Source organism: Macadamia integrifolia, chromosome 1 (assembly GCF_013358625.1).
Source record: "Macadamia integrifolia cultivar HAES 741 chromosome 1, SCU_Mint_v3, whole genome shotgun sequence".
NCBI lineage: Eukaryota > Viridiplantae > Streptophyta > Magnoliopsida > Proteales > Proteaceae > Macadamia > Macadamia integrifolia.
In genome coordinates this window covers 8,164,096-8,175,746 of record NC_056557.1, presented here as the reverse complement: position 1 = coordinate 8,175,746, position 11,651 = coordinate 8,164,096, and the positions used below count along the sequence as shown (strand labels likewise).

Genomic DNA, 11,651 nt, shown 5'->3' with positions numbered 1-11,651 from the left:
ATATTTATATATATATATATAAATATATGTCAATAATTAAACTAAATAACAGATTAAGGGATGTATCCAGTTATATTATAATCATATGTTATTGTTTTTGCAGTTTCTTAAAAATCTGTATATCCTGGTAGGCCCAGCCCAAGTTCCTTTTCAAGCAATTATTTCACAATCCTAACATGGCCAGAAAATTAACCCATGCATCAATCGGATATGACTTGGATGCATGCATGCCTGCCTTTGTTGATAACTTGATACCATACATCAACCATGTGGTCTGAGAGTGAGACCTTGAACAGCTCATTTGATTGGTCCATCGCGAATAACTTTGGGTGGGGTGGATCATGACCTGCCACTTGATCCTGTTCCCAAAATGGAAGGAAGGCTTATCTGCTAGAACACTTTTTCATATTTTATTTAAAATATTCGAGCCCATGTTGTTTCTATTGTTGGAAATAGATTGATTATTAGGAAGAATAAGCAGTAAGAGGATAGAATATATTCCATTACATTCCCACACAGATGTAGACCACTTCATCCTATTATTATTATTATTATTATTATTTTTTTTATATGGAGGGTAATCTAAACATTCTTACCGTTGGAGATTTAGGAAATTATGTGGTTTTTTTCTCAAAAATGGTTTGGATTTCGTCAATTGTATGTGTTGATTGATTAAATAAGTAAGTTTGGTGTATATCTTTGAGAACAATTATCTACTAAGTGTTTTACTTGTTATCATGACAATGGTAATATTTGATGTTTGTAACTACATATCATTTCCATCATCTATAATTTATTTTTTGGGTAAATGATACATCACATGGAAATTTAAATAGAGCTGAAATTTTGTAGCGGGAAGACCCTGTGGTTTTTTATTCACAAGTAAATTTTCGCTACAAAATGAGAGTGCATGGGATTATAAGGATTGTCTAAACATACATGGGAGTAAGGGTGTTAATCGGTTCGATTTCGGCTTAAACGATTCGGTTAAGTTCGGTTCACATATATTTTGGTTGAAACAATAACCGCACTATTTACTAAATGGTTGCACTTTCTAAAACCTCAACCATTTAGTAAACGGTTTCGGTTTCCACGGTTTTTAAATGGTTTTGGTTTCACAGTTTTAAAAGGTTTCGGTTTCGGTTTATTCCATATGGTTTCTAAAAGGTTAGCGATCGGTTTGCTAGTTTATTCACATGTTTAGTAAAATTTACTTTTGGTGATAAACGATTCAATCTTGAGAATGTGAAATGTAAACCATTATATTTTGTTAAAACACCCAAACAACTACGCAAAATAAAATATTTTGGTGGAAAATAGTCTCAAGTGCATCTAACAAATCAGTAAGTAATGCTTACAACAGGGATTTTCTTCTTCTCCCCACTCCCAATTAATGCGTTATAATATTGAAAAATATATATTTAATATGCCATGGTATAAGCAAAAATTGTATTTCTATTAATATACATTCTACTTAGTGCGTTGGATTAATTTAATCGGCATTCCAAACAATGAGCTAGCTACCTCTAGAATTACTTGCAGGCATGCGCACTCAATCTTTGAATCAAATGAGATACTAATGATATTTTGCAACCACCTTATTTAATCTTTAAACGGGTAAATCGGATCGGTTTTGATGGTTTAAACGATTTGATTTTCACGGTTTTAATTTGGTTTGAAACCATGGGTTAAACAGCTCGGTTCGACTTCAACCCGTTTAGCTAATCAGTCTGAAACTTGAAACCATAACCGAACCATTTACTAAACGGTTTTGCGGTTTCAGTGTAGACAACTCGATTCGGTTTCAGTAAACGATTTTGGTTTCAAATTCACATCCTTACATAGGAGGGTATGCCATTTCCCCCCCAAGTAATCAGCAGGATTTTATAAAATTGTAGGAAATGAATAATAGAAGAATGTATATCAAGGGCCCATTTGATAACGTTTCAAGAAGCGCGTTTCTTCCGTTTCTGTGTCCAGAAACAGTAGAAACGGAACAAAAAGCGTTTGATAAAACTGTTTCGTTTTACTTGTTTTCAGAAATAGAAATTGAAATTTCTACCTATTTATGGTTCAAGAAATGACCTAGGCGAAACAAGTTCGTTTCTAGAAACGACTTGTGGCCATTCTTTCGTTGGTTACTATCGACTTCCAGAAACATGACTTATCAAACACCTTCAATTCCGTTTTTGTTTCTAGAAACAGAAATTTATGTTTCTTCCGTTTCTTGAAATAGAAACAGCAGAAACGTTGTCTAACGGGCCCCAAGATTATCTAAGAAAGATATCCCTAAAAAAATAAAAGAGCAAGCCATCGCTATTCTTAAATGCATATATGGTGACAAAATTAAATTTAAGGATGAAATTTGACATGTGGCTAATTGAGATCATTTCTTAAACGTCCAACGGTGAATATGCCATGTTACTCTTTCACATAATAGGATGAAAGTTATGATTACAATGCATTTGTCACTAAGGTTGGAGTCCGGATCAAGTCCTAGTACATGAATCATTCTTGTATGGTGGTTGATACACACGTGGACTCTACTCGAAATAAAAACCAATTGAAAGAAGAGAGGGATTAAGTGAATTCCAAGTATGGATCAAACACCATACGAGAATGACTCACGTACGACTACCTAATGTCTGAGAATGATTTGGACTCCTAAATTTGCAACAAATTTTCACATTTATTAATTACCCACGCTGGCTTAGAGTTCATTAAAAAAAAAAATAAAAAAAAAAAAAAAAAAATTGGAGCAAGTGGAATGCTTCTCATATCTCCTGTGTAGAAGTGTTTATAAATCCTAACGTGCTCTCCTTCATCCCAACCTTCTCCTTCACAAGCTCTATATGTTCTTCATTTTCTTTTGTCTTCCTTCTCTTCTCTGTGTGTGATCATATCATTGTAAAGAAAAAATGTCTTCCGATGGGGTTTCTACATTTGAGGTGGAGTTTGAGATCAAATGCTCAGCAGAGAAATTTTTTGACATTTACGCAGATCATGTAACCATGTTGCCACAGGTTCTTCCTCACATGTTTAAGAGCATTACTGTTGTTAAAGGAGATGGCAAGAGTGTGGGTTCTGTGGTAGACTGGGAATACGTTTTAGGTAGCTATAATCTTCTTCCCTTTTGAAATGCTCTCTTTGATAAGCTCCTTAGAACTAGAAATGAAGCTAACTTTGGGTAATGTTTGATCACAGAGCCACCGAACTTTGAGAATGCAAGGCAGACGCTTGAAGCCGTAGATGAAGAAAACATGGTACTCACCAAAAGATTCTATGGTGGAGATCTGGGTAAGAAATTTGATCATTATGAGGCCACATTGAAGGCTTTTAAGAAGGAAGACAAGAACTATGTGAAGTGGTCTTTGGACATCAAGAAGACTCATGGGGAAATTCCTGAGCCACATGACTACATGGATTTTATTGAGAGGTTCACCAAAGAGTTTGACTCTAGCCTTGCCACTGCCAATATTTCTGCACAGATCGACAGAAACCAGAAGTAACATTGATGGTGCATGTGTGTGGCACTAGCTAGGTTGCATCCAAATAAAAGATATCGATCCATTGGGAAGTTTATCCAAATGTTATGTCTTATCTGTGAAGGTGTGCCTGGATCTGTTTTGAGAGTAGGGCTTTGTTCAGTGATATATAACTAGGGTTCCTAAAATTCTTTAATTCCATGAACTTGAACAAGATCAATCACTGCTTAGCTGAGGTGATATTTAGAATATCACGAGGCACTCTAGTGTTTTACAATAATCTCGTTATATTTCATACTGTCACGAGATCTGGGGAAACCATACCTAAAGAGCATGATACTTCTGATGCCATTGTTTATAATATTTCCATTTAAAAGGAGTTTTATATGTAATTAAATAATCTAAAGGCCCACGAAGGTATACAGATGGCATTGTTTTGCGTAAATATCCGAAATTAGCATCGGGAGTAATATATATATATATATATTATTTTATTTATTTATTATTATTTTTTTTTAATGATGGGTATCCAAGCTATCAGCCTGACTATTCCCTCGGGTTCATACTGACCCCACAATTACATGGACTGGGTCATATCAAGGTTGAAAGAAAACTATTCAACTTTCACCGAAAGCAATGAAGAATATATATATATATATATATATATTTCTTCTAAGAGATCCAAAGAATTTAATGAAAGAAAAAAGAATATTGTACAGAGAGATCAAACTTAAAAAGAAGGAAGAAAATCTTAAGACTAAGCCCCCACCTTCGGCATTGCCATCAGCAGGGGAAAGCCAAAAAGAAGATCAACCCAAAAAGATTACATGAATCTGTAGCGAGGACGCAAGTTTGCATCCTGCTCAAGGTCCAAAATCATCAAGGGTGGCCAGACAACCGCAGGGTTTGAAGTATCATGTCTTGCGGCTGAGTTCGCTAAGAAATCTGCGATGGTGTTTGCCTCACGAAAATAGTGGGAGACCTTCCAAGTTATGGAAGACAAATATGATTGCAGCCCTCTCCAGCTTTGAAAGAAAAACCAAGGGACAAAGCCTCCAGACAGGAGAGTAACCACAGCTACAGAGTCAATTTCTATCCAAAGATTCTGAAGATCCCACGCTCTTGCATACTTGATCCCAGAAAAGACTGCAGAAAATTCTGCTTCAAAATTTGTTTTCACCCCTATTGCTTCTCTGAAGTTTAAAATGACCTCCGCTTCATTATTTCTGAAAACACCTCTTATATCAGCCTTACCAGGGTTTCCAAGGTAGGATCCATCAGTGTTCAGTTTGATCCATCCAAGCTGGTGGGGGGGAGGGCACCAATAAACTTCCATGGGGACTCTTTGCTTGCCGGCAAATCTAGAAATACCAATGTGCCTAGCACATAACAAATCTGATATAGATAGGATTTTCCCTGTATAAACCATAAAAGAGATTTGAGTTCTCCTTGTACAAAAGAGAAACATTGCTCACGAAGATGAGCCATTCCATCATGGCGTCTTGCATTTCTTTCCATCCACAAGAAATAGGGAATAAGAACCACCCCACAGTTCCAAACCCCTTTGAATGAGACTTGATTTGCTTTCCTCTTCCACCATAAGAAAAGATCTTCAATCTTGAAGAAAGTAGGCCAATGAAAGCCAAAAAGATCACAAAAATTCTGCCAAGGAAAGGAGGTGTAACTACAATTTAAGAAAAGATGTAAGTCTCTGAAAAGAGTAATTGATGAGCTGATCAGGGTAGGATACCTTAACAAGTATTTGAAGCAGAAAAATGGGGTGAACTAGCCCGAGATAAGGAGAGACGATGCCGAGCCGAGCTGTGCCAGGACCAAGCCGCCCAAGGAGCCCACCATGGACCAACCTGACACATACGAAAACTAGCTGGTGGGTCCCGCCATCCTGACAATCATGGGCAGACCCATGGTGGAATCAGTCAGAAAATCCAAAGCTCACGCGCAGTTCATATGCATCATGAAACAACCCGTCAAAGCCCTTAAACCGGATCCACCCATCACCTTCTCTGACAAAGACCTGGAAGAGCTAAACTGGCCTCACAATGACGCTGTCGTGGTTCAATTAGTGGTGATCAACCACCCCTTCCATAGGGTCCTAGTGGACACAGGAGCTTCCGTTGACCTCATGTCCTACGAAGCCTTCATGAAACTGGGACTTGGCCCTGGAGCTTTAAGACCAGCCCCAGGACCCTTATACGGATTTTTGGGCACACCAGCAGAGCTAGAAGGATTTGTTGACCTACCAGTAACCATCGACCAAGGAGCTCAAATGACCACTACCATGGTTTCTTTTATGATCGCCAAGATAGCCTCACCTTACAATGCAATCCACGGCTGACCTAGCCTCAATGGCCTTGGAGCGATTGTGTCCACCAAGCATATGAAAGCCAAGTGCCCTACTAGCAATGAAATCGAGGAATGCAAGTCCAGCCAAAAGGAATCTCGGGAGTGCTATGCCAACTTCATAAAATTTGTCAAGAAGCCATGCTCTAGCCTAGCATGTATGGTAGAATCGTCGATTGTTGCAATGAATGCCTCCTGAACCGAACCGAGCCAGTTGAACAACTATTGACTCTCCCTATTACTGAGGCCAAACCGTCAAAGACTGTTCAGCTCAGAGCATTACTGAGCTCCCAATGTCGTGAAAAAATTATGAACTTCCTCGGTGAAAACTCTGATATCTTTATATGGAAGCCTTCTGACATGCCAGGCATCTCAAGGGCCGTAGTCAAGCACAGTTTGGATGTTAACCCTGGCTCCAAGCCTGTCCAGTAGAAGCATAGGAACTTTGCGACTGAGAGGAACACCATCATCAATGAGGAGGTTGACAAACTCCTGACTGCAGGATTCGTGAGGGAAGTAAAATACCCAACTTGGATAGCCAATGTAGTCATGGTTCCGAAGTCCAATGTGAAGTGGAGGATCTGCATAGATTATACCTACTTGAACAAAGCCTATCTCAAGGACTGCTATCCCTACCCAGGATTGACTCCCTTATAGACTCAATGGAAGGCCACGAGATGCTAACATTCATGGATGCATACTCCGGTTATAACCAGATAAAGATGAAGGTGGAAGATGAGGAGAAAATAACTTTTCTCACCATTCAGAGCAATTACCACTACACTGTAATGCCCTTTGGCCTCAAGAACGATGGAGCCACATATAGAGGATGGTTAACACGATGTTTTGAATCCAGATCGAAAGAAACATGGAAGTTTATATAGATGACATGCTAGTCAAGAGTGCAAAAGGAGCTAATCATGTGCTAGATTTGAAGGAAGCATTCGAAGTTCTGCAACAGAACCAGATGAGGCTAAATCCTGCCAAGTGTGCATTCGGAGTGACTTCTGGGAAGTTCCTAGGCGTCCTAGTGTCATAAAGGGGGATAGAGGCAAACCCCTCTAAAATTGAGGCCATCCAAGAAATGCGCCCACCAAGAAATATTCGCGAAGTTCAGAAGCTGACAAGGTGCCTGGCTGCATTGAACATGTTCCTGTCCCGAGCTAGGGATAAATGCCTTCCTTTCTTCAAGTTACTAAAAGGAGGGAAATGCCACCATCAATTTTACTGGACAGAGGAATGCGAAGTGGCTTTTGAAGAAATCAAAGCCTGCCTGACCAGGCCTCCTCTGCTAAGCCGACTAGAGCCAGAAGAGGTGCTACAACTCTATCTTACTACTTCATCGGTAGCCGTTAGCACAGTTCTCATAAGAGAAGAAGGAAAGACCCAAAAGCCTGTCTACTACGTGAGTCACGTGCTCCTGGATGTAGAAACCTGGTACTCAAGAATGGAGAAGCTCGCACTAGCATTGGTCGTGGCAGCCAGGAAGTTGAGACCTTACTTTCAAGCACACACCATAGTTGTACTGATGGATTAGCCACTGCGGAAGGCACTCCATAGCCCTAGCATAGTAGGACAGATGGTGAGCTGGACTGTCGAGTTAAGTGAGCATACCATCAAGTATCGACCAAGAAGTGCAATCAAGGGTCAGACATTGGCTGATTTCTTAGTAGAATGTACACAGGCCGGAGAAGAAAGAGCCGCGAGGGTCGAGCCGAACAGAAAGTGGAAACCCTTTGTTGATGGATCCAGTACCATAACAAGGAGCGGCGTTGGACTTGTGGTGCAAAGGCCGGAGGAATTCGCGATACAATACACCCTCAGATTTGCATTCCCCACAATGAATAATGAAACAGAATATGAAGCCCTGATAGTGGAAATTAAACTGGCAAAGGCTGTAAGGGTAGAGAATTTAATCGCATATAGTGACTCACAGTTGATTGTGAACCAAGTCAATGGGCAATATGAAACCAAGGAAGAGAGAATGACCAAATATCTGAAAGAAGTGCATCATTTGATTACCAGCTTCAATACGTTTGTAATGGTACAAGTCCTGCGGGAAGAAAATACGGTAGCAGATGCCCTCTCCAAACTAGATACAACAAAACTTGGGGACTGTGCAAGCTCAGTATACTTTGAAGTACTAGACAAACCTACTTATGAATAAGAGGTGATGTGCAACAACATGCAACCAGCCGAGCTGAGCTGGATGGACTCCATTATAGACTATTTATGAGATGGACATCTCCCTAGAGACCAGATAGAAGCAAGGGTAGTCAAGAGGAGGGCAGCCAAATATACCCTCGAAGATGGAGTACTATACAAAAGGGCAATATCTTGGCCCCTGCTAAAGTGTCTACTGCCGAACCAAGCCGAGGAGACACTCCGTGAGGTCCATGATGGAATTTGTGGAGGACACCTGGGAGGAAGGGCGCTGGCCTACAAGGTGTTGCACTAAGGATTCTACTGGCAAAAAATGCAGTAAGATGCAATGAAGTTCGCCTGACGATGCTTTAAATGTCAAGTACACGCCCTAGTACAGCACATCCCTGCTACAAAACTTAGCTCCATAATCTACCCGATCCCATTCGCGATGTGGGGAATAGATATCTTAGGGCAGTTCAAGAAAGGCAAGGGCGGTGTCCAATTTTTTATTGTTGCTATTGATTATTTCACTAAATGGGTGGAAGTGCGTCCCCTGGCCAAGATCACTAAGTAGGTTGTAGAAAAGTTCTTAAGGGACGGCATCATATACCGCTACGGTGTCCCAAAGGTATTGGTCATAGATAATGGTCGACAATTCAACAATAAAAAATTTAGGCTCTTCTACGGTAACTTTAACATTGATTTTCGAAACACTATTGTAGCACACTCACAATCGAACAGCCAGGCAGAAAAGGCCAACCATATACTTCTAGATGGGATAAATAAGAGGTTGGATTGGGAAAAGAAGAACTAGGCCGAGCAGCTTCTTAGTGTCCTTTGGGCATATCGTACCTCAACTTGGACCCCTACAAGGGAGATGCCATTCCAATTGGCATACAGGAATAAAGCATTAGCCCCTATAGAGGTGACCCAAGCCTCATTCTGATCAACAACATTCGAAGCTTCACAGAACGAGGCAGGGCTCCAAACAAACAGTGACTTCATAGATGAAGTTCGAGAAGAAGCTCTAGTGCGGAACTGCAAACAAAAAGTCAGGCAGTACCACAACTGAAAGGTCAGGCCATGGGGATTCATAGTAGGTGACTTGGTCCTCAGAAAAGTAGCTGTAGTAGACCCAAGAAGTGAAGGCAAACTAAGCACGAACTGGGAAGGCCCGTACATAATCTCCAAAGTGGTGCGCCCCGGTATTTACCACTTGCAGACTCAGGGGGGTACAGCTATACCAAGAGCATGGAATATTGAAAATATCAAAAAATTTTACTAGTAGATTGCATTGAAGTCCCCTTAACTGGGTGTTAGTCTTATAGATTTTATATTTCAGCACCTTAGTTTCCATATTTCAATTATTCAATTTCATTCACGGAGCAGACTAGACTCTATTTCGAAGCAATGTATTTGTCATAAGCGCATGCCACACATCATTAAACTATGAAGCTTCTCGTAAATATCCGGCTCTTCTAAGGAAAAAAAGATAGAGCTACAGCTTGGCAGCATCTAAGACCGACCTACAGCTCGGCAGCATCTAAGACCGAGCTCCAGTTCGGTAGCATCTAAGACCGAGCTCCAGCTCGGCAGCATCTATGACCAGAACCTAGTTTGGCATCTCCAAGACCTTAACACCTAAGGCATCTAAGACAGAGCTATAGCTCGGCAACATCTAAGACCGAGCTCTAGCTCGGTAGCATTTAAGACTAGACCCTAGTTTGGCATCTCCAAGACCTTAACATCTAAGGCATCTAAGACTGAGCTACAGCTCAGTAGCATCTAAGATCGAGCTCTAGCTCGGCAACATCTAAGACTAGACCCTAGTTTGGCATCTCCAAGATCTTAACATCGAAGGCATCTATGACCGAGCTACAGCGCTGTAGCATCTAAGACCAGTCCCTAGTTTGGCATCTCCAAGACCTTAACATCTAAGGCATCTAAGACCGAGCTATAGGTCGACAACATCTAAGACTGAGCTCCAGCTCAGCAGCATCTAAGACCAAACCCTAGTTTGGTATCTCCAAGACCTTAACATCTAAGGCATAAAGACCGAGCTATAGCTCGACAACATCTAAGGCCGAGCCCAAGCTTGGCACTATCAAGGCCAAATCTAGGCTTGGCATCTCAAAGACCGTCCAAGGCATTTTGAGTTTCAGCTCGACATCGCTGCCATCCAAATCTAGACATAATGCTTCATAATACCGAGATACATAAGACCAAATCAAGCTTAACTAAATAATGGAACTACACTCATAGGAATGAGAAGGTCACAACGAATGAAGAAAAAATATTTTTCATTAATAAAGGAGGGAAGAAACCCTCAAAAGTACATCAACTCCCAAAGGGGATTTTTACAATAAAAAAAAGGAGAAGAAGAAGAAAAGAAAGAAGATTACATCGCTCCCGCAATGGGGAAAAGAAAGGAAAAAGAAAAGACAACATCAGTATTGCAGAAATTGGGGCTGACTCAAGAGGGAGAGAGGTGGTTCACTTGGCTACTTTAGGGTCAGCTTGAGTCACCTCTTCACCGACCTCGGCCTGACCGACGAGCTACACTGAAAGAGCTGGGGTGGAAGCGCGTTGCTTATACTCCGAGAAGTCATAGTCTGGCGTCTTACCAAGGACGAACTGAATAGAATCCTCTGAGCTGGCCTGAAATAAAGAGACGTTGACATCAACCAACCATTTCTGACCAACTTCAGATTTTAGCCACCTCTCAGTAGCAACCTCATTGTTCGACGCCAGCTCAGCCTGATGCGTCCTTTTCAGCTCGAAAATCCGAGTTGAACTGTCAGTTTTCTTATTTTTTCTGGGCTCATGAGCCTCAGACAACTCGCTCTGGAGTGCATCCTTCTCCTTGACAAGGCCGCTGTTAATCTTGAACTGCTTAGCGACTTCACACTCCAGCTCGCCAGTTCTCTCCTTGTTGTCTCTCGCCTGTTGCTCCTTAGATCGGGCCTTTTTCTTCTCACTCTCTAGTTGGCCCATGGCCATCTGGAGCTTCCCCCCAAGATGCTTCACCTCATCGTCCACCTTAGCACGACCAACGGCCATGTTCTCAAACCATTGAGCAACCTCAACCGTAAAAGCAAAACCCTGCAGGGACCCAACGGAGTCATAAATACTTAGAACTCAAGTAAACACAAAGAATGGGAGGAGGAAAATACTTACGTCGCCTATCCGTGCATAAACCTATTCTAAGAAGTTGATGTTGGATAACTTCCTCATGCGGGCAATATCCCTCTTGGGACGGCTATGATGGCACCAAACCCAAGCTACATAGGGTCCAGTATGGTGTCGTTCTCCAACAGGTCCACCAAAGGATCCACGGTCTGCTTTCTCGTTCGGGCCACCTTGGGAGGGTTACCCTACTGTGCCTCCTCCACAGGCGAACGCCTCCTCTTCTGGCCGTCAATGCCTATGCCAGCTCGGTCAAGCGTGCCAGTTTGCCCCAGTGCCTTCTCTCTAAAGCCCACTAGTTCCTTGCCTTTCAGAGAGCCCGGAGTCCCATGCTAAGATGAATATTGATTTAGGGTGCATCTCCTTCCCTGGCTTGCCCTTAATAATGAGCGGTGAGGCCTTGTTACCCATGTCAGGGGGAGGGGCGACCTTCGCGCCAAGGATGGGGCTCACCGTGGCCTTGCCCTTTTTGGC

General features: G+C 41.8%; 1 protein-coding gene across 1 annotated transcript; it reads left to right on the top strand.

Moving 5' to 3' along the window:
* Positions 1 to 2,860: 2,860 nt before the first annotated feature.
* LOC122073863 (MLP-like protein 423) lies at positions 2,861 to 3,758 on the top strand. The gene is made up of 2 exons (XM_042638538.1): positions 2,861 to 3,111; positions 3,205 to 3,758. The coding sequence occupies exons 1-2, from the start codon at positions 2,919 to 2,921 to the stop codon at positions 3,507 to 3,509; spliced, it is 498 nt and encodes a 165-aa protein (XP_042494472.1). The 5' UTR covers positions 2,861 to 2,918; the 3' UTR covers positions 3,510 to 3,758.
* Positions 3,759 to 11,651: the final 7,893 nt, after the last annotated feature.